Source organism: Hevea brasiliensis, chromosome 12 (genome assembly GCF_030052815.1).
Source record: "Hevea brasiliensis isolate MT/VB/25A 57/8 chromosome 12, ASM3005281v1, whole genome shotgun sequence".
NCBI lineage: Eukaryota > Viridiplantae > Streptophyta > Magnoliopsida > Malpighiales > Euphorbiaceae > Hevea > Hevea brasiliensis.
In genome coordinates, this window is record NC_079504.1 from 8002340 (window position 1) to 8022099 (window position 19760).

At 33.1% G+C, this 19760-nt stretch overlaps 3 protein-coding genes and 1 pseudogene across 4 annotated transcripts; 1 reads left to right on the forward strand and 3 right to left on the reverse strand.

Moving 5' to 3' along the window:
* Positions 1-353: 353 nt before the first annotated feature.
* Positions 354-2167, reverse strand: LOC110667174 (purine permease 3). Of its 2 annotated transcripts, XM_058131003.1 has the most exons (3): positions 1380-2114; positions 848-891; positions 354-752 (listed from the first exon to the last, which is right to left on the reverse strand). In XM_058131003.1, exons 1-3 carry the CDS (start codon positions 2097-2099, stop codon positions 677-679), a joined length of 840 nt encoding a protein of 279 aa, XP_057986986.1. In that variant the 5' UTR covers positions 2100-2114; the 3' UTR covers positions 354-676. The 2 variants fall into 2 exon arrangements, with proteins under 2 accessions (XP_057986986.1, XP_021683634.2); XM_021827942.2 differs by having other exon boundaries at positions 354-891; positions 1380-2167.
* A 2409-nt stretch (positions 2168-4576) lies between these two features.
* Positions 4577-5236, reverse strand: LOC110667196 (protein TRACHEARY ELEMENT DIFFERENTIATION-RELATED 7A-like). Its single transcript, XM_021827977.2, has one exon. It carries the CDS (start codon positions 5234-5236, stop codon positions 4577-4579), a length of 660 nt encoding a protein of 219 aa, XP_021683669.2.
* Positions 5237-8887: 3651 nt separating this feature from the next.
* On the reverse strand, positions 8888-10777 carry LOC110667214 (uncharacterized). The gene has a single exon (XM_021827995.2). The coding sequence runs from the start codon at positions 10775-10777 to the stop codon at positions 8888-8890; it is 1890 nt and encodes a 629-aa protein (XP_021683687.2).
* A 3253-nt stretch (positions 10778-14030) lies between these two features.
* LOC110667171 (protein DETOXIFICATION 27-like) lies at positions 14031-17662 on the forward strand (annotated as a pseudogene).
* Positions 17663-19760: the final 2098 nt, after the last annotated feature.

The window sequence follows — 19760 nt, forward strand, 5'->3', positions numbered from 1 at the left end:
ATACGATTAGGCAAAAACAAGAGCATAAATGTGGCATCTACTTCACATAGTTTTACCTTAAGGCAATAATTTTGTCATTCCATTGTAGCTGGGAAAAGCTGAATCCTTACAAGAAAATTCAAGTGAAGTGATGTAGGAATGGGATTTTATTTTATCTTTTCTTTTTCTCTGTTGCCTGGCTGTGCTCTTTTTTCTTTTTTCTTTTTTAAATAAAAAACACACTTACACAGATGAGTGATAAGACTGAATTACTATTATCTTGTTCCTTATCTTTTTTACATAGCCGTGTTTTTTTTTTTTTTCAAAATAATCTTGCGAGGAATGTTAAGATTTGAAAATAAACAACCAATGGCTAAAATCAACTGAAAATAAACACTTTATTTATTCTCTGATATGATATTTATGCCCAAATTTTCGTTACAGAGTAGAAAACAGGAAAACAGGCAAAAGAACGGAGGAAGCTTGATACGTGCAGATTAGACAACCAAATCTATATCATATAATGGCAATCTAGTAGTGTTATCGGCAATCTAGGAGTCGTGTTCAAATATTTTCTGTTGGATCAGATGGAAACATTTCTGTTTCAGGAGCAAGATTCCTTTTCTTGGTTTGTTTGATCTCACCGTAGAAGAAAGAAACAAAGCCCCAAAGAGAAAGTGCAAGAGCAACACCTTTTTCAGCCTGAAATTTCTCTTGGTAAAAAATGACAGCCAAGGCCTCCGTCACGGGAAGGAGAACAGCAATTATAATGCCTGATAATAAAGAGGAAGCACAAAAGATGACTCCTATGACTCCCAAGAAGAAACACTGCCAGATGATTGCACTCCACGCTAATATCACATAATACCTTGTTTCTCCAAGCCCGAATTCTCTTGCTTCCCTTGGAATCACCTACACAAGATTAACATGTATATATCATCTATGAGTTTACATTTTTACCAAGATTTGTCGTTTAATAATTTTCCCTTCAATCGTTTTTCTTTTTTTTTTTTCCTAATTTATTTTTTTTTTAGAATAAAAATTCTTTCTATATAATCAATCATATATAATATAGTACCATTTGAACAAGAATGCTAGTTTTAGTCCACTAAAGCCACTTCATGAAGTGAAATATTATTCCATCTTTTTCTCTTTCGAGTGACCAATTAAATTCATTCACTTTTTGACGCATTAATTATCATAGTAAGAGTCAACACAGATCATTTTTCTATCATTTATGATTTTACCCATGCCCTTGAATTCCTATAAAATATTTTGTGAAAGAATTACACAAACGTAAATGCAAATTAAACAACTAATGATGATTATCTAAGCAAACATTCATTTTTAGTCCATGGCCGGCAAAGAGAGAGAAGAGTTTCAGAGGTGAAAATACCAACCTTGAAGTCTTTGTTAACAAGCATCCCAACGGTGCAAAAGACAGTAGCAAACAGACACATCACTAGCTGAATCTCCATCACAAGGGTATAACTAATTTCCTGCTTCGACTTCTTGTATGTCCACTCTACCAATGGCAAGATAAATCCATACAAAAGTGCAGCTCCTAACGTCATAATAAACCCTAAAATATACTCTCTGCTGGATTCATGTTCCGGCCGATCACTGCTCGTATGCAAGGCCAAGACACCAGCCCCAACACTCAACAAAATCACTGCGTTTATTGAAAAAAAATTAAATTTTTGTTTAACCAAAAGAAACGCAAAACCTGCAGTGAACGCCAACTGGGAAGCAATGATCAAAGAAGATGTTGAAACTGGAAGACGGGCTACTCCATAAGCGTAAAGATAGTCATCCAAGCCGGTAAGTACACCGATGACGGTGGCGGAGATGAACAGAAAACGATTCATGTAGAAGAGTTTAGCGGTTGGTTTGTTGGATCGGCGGCGATATAGGTAGCTTATGAAAAGGGGGATGAAAATAAGTGGCCAACCGCCCGTTTCAAGCCAGCTAGAGAGCCAAACACGCTTGCCTCCATGGATGAAGTAAAGGCGCATTATGAGAGGGCCACCGCAGTTGCCTATAGTTAAAAGGATGCAGTTTAGAACTAGTAGGGCTGTTTTTATGGTGGTAATAACTTGAGGCTTCTCATTAGTCTCCATGATCAAGTGAATAAACTCCTGCTTTTTGCTCCCTCTTTGTTTCTACCTTTCCTTTTGTGATAAGAGAGAAGATGTTAGTTGAGATAATTACCTCTCAATATATATCTATATAATTATCTCATAATTCTAGTTAGCAGATCTAATGGTGCTAATGCCTAAGAAGACTCCATTAAAGTTCATTTACAAAATAAGGTGTTAATAATTTAGCAATTGCGGTTGACAATCAATTATCAAATATATATTATGATCAATACAATAATAATTAAGTGGCCAAAAATAATCAATATGATTTATTATTAATAAATGAATAATTAAAAATTAAATATTATTAATAAAATTATAAATAATGTATTATTAATGAAAAGGTGAGCCTACTTTCACAGCTTTAATAACACAAACTTGTTAAATAATAATATTTTAATTATTAGACTAAATTGTCCTTCTATAATATGAATTATATAGCTTTCCATATGTAGAATTTATGAAATTTTTTTCATTATTATAAAAAATTCTTTTCCTTATACATGAATCAATTATTCACATTTTTTAAATAAAATTTAAATATGGTATTGTTTAATTTTTCATTTTTTTATAATTACAAAAACACCTAACTATTCATATTTTTATTTTTTTTTCACACTATTATTTTCAATTAATTTTTAAAATGTTTCTTCCTTTTTTTAATATTTTATTTTTTTGTACTTAAAAAAAAAAAAGATTTTATATTATGATTTTGCAAGTTGACCTTTTTCTTTTCTTTGCTTAGCATCCAATAAAGTACAAAACATGGGTTACGAATATATATTCATTAGTTGTCAAAGTGAGAAAAAAGAAAAAAAGAATAAAAATATGAAAAAAAATGAAATATAAAAGTTAAAATTGTGAGATTTTTTTTTTTATACACACGTTCAAAAGAGATTACATAAAAAAATTCATGTAACATATGATGAAACCTACTTGTGAAAGAAGAAAATTATGAATTTTTCATATAAAGAATTACTTAGAGTAAAGATGAAAAGATATTAATTTTTTACATTTAATAATTATAATAATTTTTATAGACAGGGATAAATAAGTTAAACAAATAAAATTCCATTTAAAAAGCTGTAGTATTAAATATTTTAGTTGTGAAAATAGATCCACCTTAATGAACTTCTAATTAATATATTAATTAATAAAAATTTTTAATTATACTGATTATAAAAAAAAAAAGAATCAATAATAAAAAATTAAACAAAATAGAATTCACTCTTTTCAAATAGTATTATCTTATATTCTTGAACTAAATTATAGAATTGAGCCAATAATTTCCCATGACTTGAAGCATCTTTTGAAAAAGTAAGATGCCATCCATATAGATAAAATAACTATAAAGAATGAGCAAAAAATTTTACCAATTTGATTTGATTATTTAATTATAAGTAAATAACAAACACTAAAAATTGAAAAAAGATTTATCATTATTATGTCCACAGACTGGAAGTTCCCGTTAAAACCTTCAATTTGGTCTCCAACATCAATCATTAATATAAATAAGATATTGACAACAAATTGTCTTTCAAAATGAAATCAATCAATTAAAAAAAAAAAGCGGACAAATGAATATGGACAGAATTAAATGGCGTCACATCACCACTGCTATTAGTCTTCTGTCCTTTCATTTAAATTAAATTATTGGCGAGGAAATGAAACAAAAAGAACACGAAATCAAGTGAGGTAAATTGTCAGATCAGCAACCAACTGTGAGTCAATAACAGTGGACAAGTTCGATACAATGATTAGGCCCAACGACACCGTCTTTGTCTGTTTGTAAATCCCCTGCAGCCCATGTAAATATCGGCTTGGCTATTGGGCCAGTTTGTGTGTATGTATATATATGGGCGTTTTATTCTTCATCATTGTGAAATTCCCTCTCCAGTCTTCATTAATTTATAATGTGATTAATACGTAATAGCCAAATATCATATAAAATATTATTATAAAATTAATTACATAAAATATATGTTCATTTAAACTCTTTTTGCAATACCTTAGTCTTAAAATAAGCAATGATTTAATTAATAATATGCTATAGTTGAATTGTGATAGACAACTCCCAAATAAATATTTTTTCAATAATGAAAAGAAGTTACTGAATAATTTAGAAAGATTTGGATCATTGGACTTTTAACTCAGTGTTATTAAAATCTTCATCTTTTACACAGCGGTCAATTGTAAAAAAAAAAAAGAGAAATTTGAGGCATATAATTACGATTACATGAAAAGTAAAAGCTACATTGGTTAAATGGTACATATATTAACTCATTCCCACAGTACGTAGCAGCTGCTGCTGCTTTATTTCATGTTGATCTTCATGCCAACATCATCAATAAACGCAACAATACACTGTTAATCCAACTTATTCCAAAGCAACACAGACTTAAATAACAAAAATCCAAACAATTTAAGATGATTGCAGAGGATGCTCCTAGAGCTTGCTAGCCATTCTTGTGATGATGGTAGCCTTGAGCATGAGAAGATGACCCTCCTTCAACGGCACGAGCTTCTGCAATTTCGTGAATTCGCCTATCGTCATCTATAGTGACAGTCACAGTTTGCTCGCCACAAGGCCCAGTTGTGATAGTCTCTTGGATATGTTCATGTTCCTCTACACAAGCCTCAGCTTCAGCTGGAATCATCACTGCTTTCTTTCTTCTCCTGGCCAAGCAGAATAGGCCGAGTGCCATGAATGCAAGGAAAAAAACTCCTCCTAGAGAGACAAACACCGCTATGTATGTCGTGTGATTGTCGTTGTTGTTCCTTTGCTGTGGTGATGGAGCCATTGAGTAATGAGGTGGAGGTGCCCAATGTTGCGGTGGCCAGTTATATGGTGGGCATACACACTCACATAGTGGAGGTGGAGGTGGTGGAGGAGGAGGACGAGGTGTTATTGGTGTGGGTGGAGGTGGAGGTGGTGGAGGCGGAGGTGGTGTTATTGGTGGAGGTGGAGGTGTGGTGCCATTGCTACATGGGTTTTGAGTTGGCGGTGGAGGTGGTGGTGGCGGCATGGTATAGTTACACATAGGTGATGCTGGTGGTGGCGGTGGAGGTGGTGATGGTGGTGCGGTTGGGGGTGAATAATAAGTGTAAGGATCCATTACGAAAGTATTACTTAGGAAGCAGATGTCCACTTGTTAATTACATGCATACAACATAGCTAGAAGCTATGGGTTTTGCTCTATTTATAGGGCTTGAGTCTAAACTAACTAATACATCACTCCACCAGCTGGGTTCTGTATAATATGTATATATATATATATATATATATATAATGAGGATTAAACTGAATACAAGCTCGCAATTAATATAATGCCATTGTTTTGAATGCTGCATATTAAGGAATGACAACATATTATGAATTATCCATATTTAAGAGAAGAAATTAACAAATAACAAGTGTGAATAAAGATTTGGTCAAGGTAATACAATGATCTCTGTCAATTACCATTTTATGCAAGATATGATCAGTCTTGTTCTTTAGGGCAATTATATTTACATGGAATGCATTTATGTTTGGTAGGGTACAATAGATCTATTATAATGAATTAACAAGGTTGGCACGGGTAGTAAAAAATGATGTGTCTTTTAAGTATATTTGAGTGTTTAATTATTGTGAATAAAAAAAATACCGTTGAAAATACTTTACCTCATAATGATTTTTTTCCCGATGCAAATAGAATTAGACCTAACTCAATGAATTAAGAGAAGAAAGTGCTTTCTTTCTTCTCCTGGCCAAGCAGAATAGGCCGAGTGCCATGAATGCAAGAAAAAAAACTCCTCCTGGAGAGACTCATTGAACTAAACGTGGCTTGAAAATATTGAGTTGGAATCAATTGATATAGATTGAAGATCATTATAAAAATTAAAAAAAATTAAAAAAAAATCTTATAAGGACTTAATCATTGATTAACTCGATGATATTTTAAAATATTTATTTATTTTTAAATTATAGAATTTAAATTGAATACATCATATCTCTAAATAATTCAAAATATTTTAAAGTAAATGCTCAAGAGAAAATAAACTTTTACTAAAGGGAAATTCTTATTTATATCCAATTTTTATTAATTCAAGTTAAAATAAGTGAAATTCATATATTTATATCTTGAATCTGATGGATAAGTAAATTTTTGTACCAACTAAATTTCAAGCTACCAATTTCCTTATAAATAAGGTAATATTAATAGTTATTAATTATATTAGAAATTTAATGACCGAAAAGGATAAATTATAAGTTTTTCCAAAGAGGGGGAAATATTAATCAAATTGATTGTGATTTTAATGTCTTTGAGAGTGGACACAAAAACATGGATGGATGAATAGGTTGGGCATTCTAAATCTGAACAAATGAATATTGAAATGAAGTAAAATCTCCAAGTTGCATGTTCCTCATTCAAAAATTAACACCAAATTGCAGAAATCTCTAAATTGAATAATATGGTCAGCTTATATATCTAGCTTGTATTCTATGCTGTAAACGACATAAAAAATTAGGTCATTGTGCTTTGACTAGATGTGAATTAACATTCCATTCCCTCTTCATTTCCAGATTAGATAAGCATCAGGAGACAGAATACATCTGAGGCAATTTGTTTCATTTGTAAACGCCATATATAAAAAGATTATGTATGTAATCAATGAGGGAGTGATTTTCTGCCTAAACAAACAGTAACTTGAACGTCAGAAGAAGACCTGGATCGACTTTCGTGTTTTGGAAACCAATTAGATAGCGTCCAAGAAACATACATATGTATACAACTCTCCTAATATGCTAAATTAAATACTACACTGCCATTTAAAGAAATTGTGGGTTTCTTTAAATATTTGCTTTTTTATTAGTTATCTTTGGCCTCTGTGTAGCTACCAAAAATGGTTGACCTTGTACATTTTGCCAGGTTCTTTATTAATTTATGTATAAACCAATTAATGGTTCATAACAAATTAAAAATGGAACCATTATTTTCCTATCAAATTTAAATCTATGAGACGAGAAAACATTCCATAAATTTTAATGAGTTACAATAATGATATAATAATAAGAATCGTTATAAATTCTTGCTAATTAGTGCAATTGGTGTCAATAACAGATATGGGGAGGACTATGCTAATAATAAGGTGGCTTCTACAGAAAAGGAACATATAAAGAAATTTGGAGTGATGGGGATATATAAAATGAGTGACATAAATTGAATAAGCAAAGTAAACTCTATTGTAAAGGTAGATGATGAGCATTACATAAATTTATATTCATCAAGAAGGATTAAACTAACTAAGATATTATTCTCAGTGTTAGGTTTGGTCAAAATACAGTGAAAAGATTGTTGATTACTATTATATTATGCAATCGGAAACAACCTGAACATCAGTATCTCTATTATTTTCTTTAGAACCTAATTATCATGCAAATTGGTATAATTATAATGCGGTTTGATGACGTTATGGTAGTCTACGCCAGCCAAATGGGTAATATTATGGAGGAGGTATGATTTCTGTTCATGAGAACTATATCTTTTATTCTGTCATCTAATTTCTTTTTAGTATTTCTGGATTTGATTGCGTTGTTGCCCTGAAACCATTGATTAGACATAGATTTTCTTGGCACAAAATTGTGTTTTTGGATTGAATTCTCCAAGCATGGCTAATTAAAATGGAACAGAGTCCTGCAGGTGTTGGTGCTGTGCTTGCAGGATAAAGGAGTGTTCTCATACGTATTATTTCTATCAAAAGTCCTGTTGAGTGTTGATGTCGGTTCAAATTAACAAAATGGGTTTTAAATGATCTACTAAATTTCTGTTTTCTGCTGTTAAATGGAACCTCTACCATTGTTTCTTTGCTTTTACGGAGCTCCCTTGGTGATTTTTTTTCTCGATCGTTAGCAGGGGATTGCTGATTGCTGACTGCATTCTCTTTGCTGCTTCTTAATTTGGCCTTGTGCAGTTGCACACATGAGGAAATTGGATCAATATGAATTCAGTCTCTTTTTTTTTTTATGCAAACTCAAACTTAATTAGCAAGATAAGCATGTGAGAGAATAAAGCCATCAATTAATTAATTAATTCCCTCTTTTGATCTATACTAAATAAAGTTCTTTGCTTGTAAAAAAAGAATCATCAATTAATTATATCACTCCCTTCAGCTTCTCTACCCCCAACAAGTATTTATAAATTTTGCCAATTTATGTTAAAAAGAAAAATTTTACAATTAATAAGTTTTAATTTAGTGATATTAAAATATTTATAAATTTACAAGGTTTGATTTTATTTCTCAATTAAAATTAAATAAATTAAAAATAATTAACAAAATTTTACATTTATATTATTATATATATAACAAAAATCTAAAGTATGAAATGAGATGTATAATTTATTATGTACTTTTCTTTCTTTCTTTCTTTCAACTCTTCTATACAATAATCTCCATTATTTCTTTAAATTCCACTCTGATTATTGATTTGTTTTATGGTAGCAAAGTAAGACACGAAAAGCCATCCTTGTTTATGTGCATCATTACAATTTGACTTATGTTCAGATTTTTGCTGCAACTGCCCTGTGCCTGCGAGGCTAATTTCAAAAGCAGACTTTATTTTCTTCAATAATGGCTCCTTTTTAATTTAGCAACACGATAGCAGCCATGTATACAATCTCCATATGCTTACAAATTAATTCATTAATCAAACAAATCATATTCCTCGGACTTGTTACATTTAACACTTGACTAACGACGCTGATGGGTTACTTACAAAAGTCCTTTTAGTATTGGTGGTGATGGCCTTTACCATGAGGAGGGCCTTTGGGTTTGGGGTGCTCGGGCTCGCGGGGAGTGCCACCTGCAGCAGCCATATATGAGCTACCTGCATCAACAGCACCTCCTACAACTTCATGAATTTGCACATCATCCTCAATGGGCACTGTCACAATTTCCTCTCCCCATGTTCCTGTCGTGATTATCTCTTGAATTACTTCATCTTCTTCGATAGATGCAGGTGCTGCAGGATTCATAACTGGCTGCTTCTTCTTCTTAGCCAAACTACCATGAGGAGGGCCTTTGGGTTTACGGTGCTCGGGCTCGCTGGGAGTGCCATCTGCATCCCCCATATATAAGCTACCTGCACCACCAGCGCCTTCTACAACTTCATGGATTTGCACATCATCCTCAATGGGCACTGTCGCAATTTCCTTTCCCCATGGTCCTGTCGTGATTATCTCTTGAATTACTTCATCTTCTTCGATAGATACAGGTGCTGCAGGATTCATAACTGGCTTCTTCTTCTTCTTAGCCAAACTACCATGAGGAGGGCCTTTGGTTTTGGGGTGCTCGGGCTCGCTGGGAGTGCCATCTGCATCCCCCATATATAAGCTACCTGCACCACCAGCGCCTTCTACAACTTCATGGATTTGCACATCATCCTCAATGGGCACTGTCGCAAATTCCTTTCCCCATGGTCCTGTCGTGATTGTCTCTTGAATTACTTCATCTTCTTCGATAGATACATGTGCTGCAGGAACCATAACTGGCTTCTTCTTCTTCTTAGCCAAACTACCATGAGGAGGGCCTTTGGGCTTGGGGTGCTTGGGCTCGCAAGGAGTGCCATCTACATCCCCCATATATGAGCTACCTGCACCACCAGCGCCTCCTACAACTTCATGAATTTTCACATCATCCTCAATGGACACGGTCACAATTTCCTCTCCACATGGTCTTGTCGTGATTGTCTCTTGAATTACTTCATGTTCTTCGATAGATACAGGTGCTGCAGGAACCATAACTGGCTTCTTCTTCTTCTTAGCCAAACAGATGAGACCCACCAAAAGGAATGCAAGGAAGAATGCGCCGCCAAGCGAAACGCACACTGCAATGATGGTCGTGTGGTTGTTTCCTCCAGGTGGTGCCAGAACGTTTGATGGCGGTGGTACTGCGTTAAAAGGTGTGGGTGCACCATAAAGAGGTGGAGTGTGACCAGGAATAAGCGGTGGCGGTACCGGACTTACACTAGGTTTTGGTGGTGGTGTAGCATATGGTGGTAACTTTGGTGGTGAAACTGGACCTTTTGATGGGATTGGGGGTGAAACAGGATGAGATGGTGGTGCTACATACGGAGGTGACTTCTGTGATGGTGCTGGAATAGGAGTATGGCTTGGTGGAGATGAGGGTTTAGGCGCGGTTGGAGAGGGCACTGGTGCTGGTCCAGTAGGTGTTGGTTTTGGTGGTGGTGCTAAATACGGTGGTAATTTTGGTGGTGGAACTGGACTAGGAATGTGGCCTGGTGGGGAAGGCACCGGCACTGGGCCACTAGGTGATGGTGGTGGTGCATACGAAGGGATTTTTGGTGGAGGTGTGAGATGTTTGGAGGGTGGTGGCCCATTATAAGGTGGATGTGCGCAATAATGACATGGTGGTGATTGTGGTGACGGTGAGGGTGGCTTAGGGTGGCCATGGCCACAATGATGCTTATGGTGATGACGTCGTGGTGGTGGTGGTGTTGGCTTATGATGGTGGTGGTGGTGATAGTGAGGTGGAGGAGGAGGGGGTGGTGGTGGTGAGTGGAAATAACGGTGGTTGGTCGGAGGTGGTGAAATGACGGGATTACTAGGTGGTGGGGGAGTTGAAGGTGGTGGAGGTGAATAGTATGGATAAGCCATCTCGAAAAGGAGGGAAAGATGAAATGTGAGCGTGATCAGTGTCAGTACCTATGAGATGAATAATTCCACCAACTATACTCTACATTTTATAGCTATTTGTACTAGGTACTTAGGGCTGCACCTAGCCATATACTTTAATTTCTCACATATTACTATATATTTACATCTTAATTTGTATACTAAATTAACTATAACATCCACTTGAAGTTTAATTTTCCCATTTATTTTAAAATTCCTAAATGAGGCTACGTCACATATTAATACTAAGATTAAAAAATTTTGAACTTATATAGCTTAAATCCATTATGAATCATATGTGTATATATAATTAAGTTTTTTTTTTTTTCTCAACATAGGGAATTATTTTGTAATGCCAACCTAATGGGTATTATGTGTTAATTATAAAACAAAACCAAGTTGCAGAAAAATGAAGTCAAATTGAACAATTATCGGCTACCATTCCAATGAGGAAATGCAATTGGCAGTTTGTACATCTTAATCAAGGAATTTTTGTGTGAAGTGATCAGTTACCGAATGGGAATTTAATTAGTCAGTCTGTCATTTGGTATTATTATATATTATTTTTATTAATTAGGTACATAATCATATTAATTAACAGATTGTGCATTGTCCACTTATGTTTGGATGCTAGATTCAGAAGAAAACCAGGCTTCTTATTAATATTAAATCCCTATACTTTGCTTTTGTTATTTTAAATCCTTAATCTTGTAAATTTGTTGATATTATATATTTTTTAACTGCTCGTGTGTAGTTCATTTACAGTGTGTAGCAAATAGAAGGAAAAAAATAGTCTGATTAGAAAAGGGAAGAAAAAAAACTTATAATTTTATTTAAAAAAAAAAAAGATAAATGGCACATTCGTAATTAGAAAGAGAAACAACGGTTTATTTATTTTGTTTTCTTCTACTTTCCAACTTCATTTTGTTTCTCTCTCTTCCATTTACAAACCCTAGAGAAAGACACACAAAATTGCAGAGCTTCAAAGAGAGAAAGAGAAAGAAATTAATAAGAATTAAAATTTGATTTAAATTTGAGGGAGAAATCAATCGAATAAATAAAAAAAAAAAAGAAAATTTATCATTTTTGCAATGCAATTTTCTTTTTTCCCATTTCAGTACCCATTTTCTCTTAAAAATTTAGCTTTTCTTTAGTTTGTACATAAGGGAAAAGGATAAAAGAATCCATCAAACTATTTAGAATCCATATCTAGTTCCATACTTGCATTGCAGAAGGACACACAATCATTTCATTGTTTTTAGTTCTGATGTCCCATAAGAATTGTGGGTATTTTTTGGGTGATAACAAGTGAAAAGGTCAAGTAAATTTGGGGGAAGTACATTTGGGTGATTTTAATTTGGTTATTTGTTCTATTTTGTTTGGAATTTGATTATGAGTTTGTAAGGGTTTTAAATGCATTGATGATTATATCAAGAGAACAGATGTAGAGATCAGAGAAGACATTTGGGAGAGGGTTTAGTTTACTGAGCTAGATTTCTGTTTACTCTCAATGAAAAAAAGGCATAATGTTAACAAATTTAAAAGTTCAAGGACTTAATTTAGAATGCAAAATATAGGAATTTAATATTAATACGAAGTAAAATTTAAGGGTTTAAATATACAATTTATCAACAGTAAAGGATATGAAATTTTGGCAGACTTACAATTTAATTAAAATAATGATTTGATTGCTGAACAGTAAACATAAAATTTGAGAATATAAATATAAAATTTTTGAAAATTAAATGTAATAGTTAAAAATTTAAATGTTGATAAAATTAAATAATAAATAAACTACTGAAATGTATTTATATTGTTTGATTGAGTTGTTAAGTTTTTTACATTTCTGTTCATCTAATATTTATAAATATCATTTGAGGTATATGAAAGGATATGAAAGACAATCTTACTTAACCTCTCATAATTATCTACTAATTTATCTATATATCTTTAATTAATTAAATTAATGAAATAAAATTAATTTAATTAATCTTAAATCAAAATATAAAAAATTATTTTTTAAAGAGATATAATTATATAAACAAATAAACGTTAGTTTTATAAACGCCATTCAATTGCAGAAATGTTGAGAGAAGAAAAAAATCCCTAATAAATTAATTTCACCGACGGTTCCCAAACGGCAGGCAGAAACTTAGAGAGAGAAATTTCATCTCAAATGAAAAAAACGAGTGAATTACGCCAGGCTCCAGTGCGTGACAAGCGATGGCTCAATTTGGAGCTTCTCCGAAACGTCATTCGAAGCTCACATTGGGAGATGGTTTCATTTTGTGTTGGTAATTAAGAATATTGATTGAAATTATAATATATTACAATTGTTGTTTAGATTTCATATTTCAGTTTTGTAAATTATAGATTTGTTGAGAAACTTTTTTGTTTTCATTATTATTATGGGTGTTTTGATTTTAAATGAGATTTTGGAATTGTTATTTTGAGTTTATTGATTTTAATTTTGCTAAGGGAAATAGTAGATAAAGGAAATCATAACGAGAGATATCACCGATTTGTATAATAAGAAGGTAAACTTGTGCATGAATGATAGGCACTGAAGAAGTTATGAGAGATGATAATGATTCAATTATTTTTGGATATTCATTAAATTTTATTGGGATAGATTTAAATAATATATATTAAATTTGGGATTGATTTAAGTTTAGGAAATAATATTCATATCAAATTTAGGTTTTATATATTAAATATTTATTGTTAGAACATGTTTATATAATATTTAACAAGGAATAAAATATATATTTTATAATAATATTTATAAATTTTTATGAATTTTATTTTAAATATTTTATAAAATTTTGAAATTTTAAAATCTAAATTATTAATATAAAAATATATTTAAAATATATAAAATTAAACAGATTTGATATTATTTGAGTAATTATGATTAGATTAAGGATGAGATTTAAATAATTTAAGATAATTTAAATATTTAAATATATTTATATATTAAAAATGTCAATTTTAAATTCAGATAGAACCATTTTTATAGGTATCCTCTAAATTTCATTCAGACAATTAAATTTGCCGAGCGCTAAAATGGGTTTCGGCGTTTTTTAAAATGGGCTAATTTTAATCGTCCAAGTCGAACACTTTACGTAAATTGGGAATTAGGCGGCCATTTCAATCGTGGCTATTTCTTGGGCTGGATCGCCAAGGTTTTGTAGGCCCAGAACAGATCCTCATCCCAAACCAAGCTCTGGGCTTCCAACTCCATCAGCTACCGCTTTTCGACTTTTCCTGTTATCATGGAAGTACTTCCGGCGCTGGATTGTAGGCGCTCGGTTCACCACCGGACCCAATAAAGCAACTGCATCGGTCACCGTCTATATGTTTCTAGCCACGCGATTCTTGGCCCACCTCAGTGATTCCCCCATATTCCATAGCTGAGCTCAAGTCGCAACAGCGAATAGCCAACCAAACCGAGGCAAGCGAAATGGGAGAAGAAGACGGCGCTCTTCTACTTTCTGGCACACAAGAAAATACTAATACACGGCACCGACAGCGTCAATTCAACTGTCGAGGTAGTTTAATCAGAGAAATATGGCTCGAATCCAAGAATTTCTGGCAGATTGCCGGTCCCTCTATTTTCGCTCGCCTTGCCATGTCTCCATGACCGTTATTACTCAAGCATTCGCTGGCCACCTCGGTGTTCTCAATCTCGCCGCCATTTCCATCGCCACCACTGTAATCATCTCCATTAGTTTTGGCTTCCTGGTAAACAGATAAATCCCATAATTCTATTTCACTTTCTATATCATATGCACTGTGCAGCATTTTGTTTTTGTTTATCTGAGATTACAAATTGTGGAGTGAGATTTAAGATTCTGATTCTTAATTCCTAGAGTTCTAGCTGGGCATGGCGAGTGCGTTGGAAACGCTATGTGGCCAAGCTTATGGAGCCGGGCAGTACCAAATGCTAGGCATATATATGCAACGTTCGTGGATTGTCTTGTTTTTATGTTCTATTTTGTTACTACCCATGTTCTTGTTCGCAACCCCAATATTGAAGCTGATTGGACAGCCTGCAGAGGTTGCTGAGCAGACAGGTTTGGTGGCAATATGGTTAATACCATTTCATCTTAGCTTCCCTTTTCAGTTCACATTACAAAGGTTCTTGCAGAGCCAGCTAAAGACAGGGGTTGTTGCTTGGGTATGTGGGGCCGCTCTTCTGATCCATGTGTTTGTGAGTTGGTTTTTGGTTTATTGGTTGAGAACTGGGATTGTTGCCACTGCTATTACTCTTGATTTCTCTTGGTGGGTTTCTGTTTTGGGGATGTTTGGGTATTGTGTTTGTGGCGGGTGTCCACTTTCTTGGACTGGTTTCTCTACACAAGCTTTTGTTGGACTTTGGCCGTTCTTTAAACTCTCTTTGGCATCTGGGGTCATGCTTGTGTATGTGTGATTATTTCTCTTATTTATTTACTAATTCGGTTTTTAAATTGATCTAGAACTTAAAGTGATCAAATTTGAATATTGTAATGTTGAAGGTTGGAGAACTTTTACTACAGAGTGTTGATTATCGAATCTGGGTATATGCACAACAATGAGGTTGCAGTTGATGCCCTTTCCATCTGGTTGGTTATTATTTCACAATCCTGTGGCATTTTTTAACCTCAATTTTTGGGTTGAAGAATTTTATTTTGATCACATATTTTGGCATGAATTTTACTTTGCTTGGCAGCATAAGTATCTATGCCTGGGAATCTATGATTCCACTTGGATTTTTGGCTGCAGCTGGGTACGTTACTGTTGTAAGTCTCTTCCCATTTCTATTCTATTTGGAAAGCAAAACATTATATGGTCAATAAATAACAAAGAAGGCATTATGTGATAAGAAAGAGATGTTGGAAACTGGAACGAACTTTTTCATGCCCAAGTAGAAATGAATATCATTTACCTTTTTCCACACTTTTAATGCCTAAGTGGAAGGATTACATTGTTCTTTAAATAGATAAATTTCAAAAGCATGCCTATTACAAAAAAACCTACATGTTGGCTATACGGTTTGTGATTATTAGCTCATTTGTTTAAAGAAATTGATATTCATTTCTCTTTCATTTACAAGCAAATATAATAGCATCTCTTTCCTTGCCATTTTATCAAGTCTATTAATTAGGTGTGTGCTATCTTTCTTCACGTCTCATGAGATTCTCATGGATTTGAATAATTGTCTTATAGTTGGTGAATAGTGATATAAGATACTCTATGCTGCTTTGATTGTAACAAGCATCTCTATTATGGGAGAGATAATCTACAAATGCAGTTGGGTTAAACCATACATGAAAAGTGCAATCTCAAATCAGCCTCGCGACTCTTTCATTAAAATCTAGCAGAATTTTTTTTATATATACATCAAATCACTCAAATTGCATCATATCTGGAATGATTTTGTTTAAAGCCCCCTTTTTTTGGTTCCAACTGTACTTGAACAGTCAGTTTCCGTAATCTATATGTCCAAAGACCACTTTCATTTTGATTCTATATTTGCTTTCATTTTAAGTTTGTTTAGTTAGTATGCCATGTGTATTAGGTATCAGATTATCATTTGGGAGTTGTATGTAGAGTTGATGGAAAATTGGAACAAACAATTACTTAAAAGCAGTTGAATGATATAATTATCCTTTTTCCTGTTTTCTCCTATTGTTCTTCTGGGTTTATGATAATTCATTGAGGAACACGTAATTCATCATTTTATAAGCTATGCTTCTGTGACAAATTCATGTTGTTGTCCTTCACTTTAGAGTTTCTAATCATCTAATAATTACAGGGTGCGTGTTGCAAATGAGCTTGGCGCAGGTAATGCTAAAGGTGCCAAATTTGCAACCACAGTGTCAGTATTGACCTCCCTAGTGATTGGATTCCTGTTTTGGCTAATCATCATAGCTTTCCCTGAAAAGCTTTCAATGATCTTTACCTCAAGCTCCTCTGTTATTTCAATGGTTAAAGAGTTAGCAGTTTTACTGGCATTCACCGTTCTCCTCAATTGCATTCAACCAGTTCTTTCAGGTGTTGAACAATCCAAGAAATTGTTATATAGAATTGTGAAATTTAATCCCACTGCATGGTTTTACTGCCATATATTGTGGCTTCAAACTCCTTCGGTGCACTGAAGCTAGACTACTAATCCAATTAAACAGACTCTCTCTAGCCATAAACCAATCATCTTTTGCAGGCGTGGCAATTGGATCTCGCTGGCAATCATTGGTAGCATTTATAAACATTGGCAGCTATTACATAGTTGGGGTGCCTCTTGGGGCCTGGTTGGGATGGCTGCTCCGCCTTGGTTTTACTGTAAGTATAACTATGTTACAAACGCTAGAGCATTTTAGCATTTTTTTTTTTTAAGTCCCTCATTCCTTGTTAATGTAAACAGGGTATTTGGGCTGGAATGCTTATTGGAACTGTGGTTCAAACATTGATACTGACCATCATCACCATGAAATGCGAATGGGAAAAAGAGGTAATCATGATAATTTGATTTTCTTTGCCAACCCATTTGTTGTAATTTTCATCATATAAATAATTGACAAAATGTCATTTACAGGCAGAGAAAGCTCGACTCCACATAACTAAAGAAACAGGCAATATTGAGTACACGAATGCTTTCATTTTTCACTCATGAATGGTCATTGCAAGACCCCAATCACCATATGAAAAATAATGAAGTATGGGACTCATCTCCAAACTTCTCTACTAAATACCATGTGACATACAGTATCATTTTTTTTCCTTTTCAATCAATTTGCAGCATCTAAAATGTCTTTGATGTTTGTGTTGTGATGATGGGGAAGATGACAAGTGAGCATTGTATTTCTATATTATTTGTTTGTTTGTTTATGTTGACAAGTGAGCATTGTATTTCTATATTATTTGTTTGTTTGTTTATGTTTACTTTTTCAATGCATATTAAATAGGGGTATATTAGTAAATTAATAAATAAGCTATTATTTTAAAAAGGTAGTTGGGTTATAATTTGACACAGATGAAAAAGAAAAATAAACATACCTTTGTATGGGACGGAGGGAGTATTAGAGGAGTCATGTTATAAATTCTGAATTTAAAGGATAATAAGGCACAATCCAAGAGACGTGGATTTCTTAGTTTGAACTCAGGGCAGAGGCACTTGAAGAAACAAGTGATGAGCTCATTTGAAGAAAACTTATTATGTTATGTCCATCCAATTTCATAAATTTGATGGTTAACATCCGGCGTTACTAGCTGTAATAGAACAGTATGTACTTGAAGCAATTGTAGACAATTACTAGTCCTCTGCATCGAAAAGAAAGTTTAAGCTACCATTCAAGAAAACAACTATACAGTCAAATTTGCCAACTTGCACGACGAGTGAACCACTTCTGATGCTCACCTTATTTTCAAATGTGTTCCATGGGAACAGAATCTGATTTTCCCTCCTGGAATTCTTTACTTGTTTTGTTTTTTCTTCGGGCTTATCAGCTTATGGACCAATTACAGAGCCATGTCTCCAGGACTGAACCAATAAAATTCAGTGACTTATCATTGTTATTATTTTTTTACGCAAAGTGTGAATAGAAATGCTACTGTTTTATGTGATAGCCTGATGGGGGGACCAGTGATATTTCTTTAATTTAATCGCTGTCCAAAATTAATTAAGGGGTTAAGCAATTTCTTTTTAAAGAAAATGTCTTAAATATTAATTTTATAATGTTCACTTACCGTTAAAAATATTCCAATTAATTAATAAAGCTAATCCAAATTAATTAATTAATTAACTAAGCCACTGGTACTTGTTTTCTTGTTTTTTTAATAGATGAAGGCATTTGATGTGCCTAAACCATCAATTTTTTTTTGTCTTGTAGCAGATGAATATCTGAAGAGAGTATCAAAGTTATCTTTAAAACTGACACATTGAATTTAAATTTAAATTTTTTTTTTTTTTAAATTCCAGTAGTCATCTGGAAAGCAGAAACCCTTAGTTACCTAAATGACAAGCCTATGAACTCTTATGCATAGTTTTGATTTCACTCTCCATATATTTTTTGGATTGATCAAACCTCTCTCTCTCTCTCTCTCTCTCTATATATATATATATATATATATACACACATATGTATGTATATACACACACATTTTGCCAAATGAAGGCATATAGTATCCTCAGATCATTAACTATAAATTAATATAATGCAAGTGCAAATTCAACTGATGAAAATATATCCATAATAATGTGGATCGACCACATGTTTCGTGGTATGTGTGTCACCACCCGCAGTCCATGCGGACCACATAGTAATGTGAAAATGAAATGGCATAATATTATTAGTCAAGTACATGATAATGCGAAAACCTACCTCATTCATTGATCGACAAAACTATGAAAATGATAAAATTATCATGATTTTATTAAGGAGTGTGTCTTATCACTGAATTGTACATATAGATTCATCTACTTAAAAAGAAACAAAAAAAGACAAAACTATGGAAATTACTATTCAAATTTTAGATCTTCACCCATCTACGTTTAAAAGGAAAAAAAAAAAAAAAAGACAAAACTATGGAAATTACCATTCAAATTTTAGATCTTCACCTAATTTTCCAAATAAGTTGCCACGACCTGTAGTTAGTGCCAACTTCACTATCCAGACTGGGCTCCGTTTATTCTATGTTATGTGAAAAATGTTTTCATCAAAATATTATTTAATTATAATGGTAGATTATAATGATGTGTTTATATTATTTTTGTACAAATATTTTTACAATTTAATAAAATTATTAAAATTTATAAAATAATTTTTTTCTTTTGAAAAAAATATATTATTTTTCTTAAAAATAATTTAATTTTTTTATACCAGAAAAATTATTTTTTCAAAAAAAACGAATCTTTGATGCACTAATTTTTTCCTTTTTGGCAACCATACCATCCCTTTATATCAATAATTATTTAGTTTTAATATAA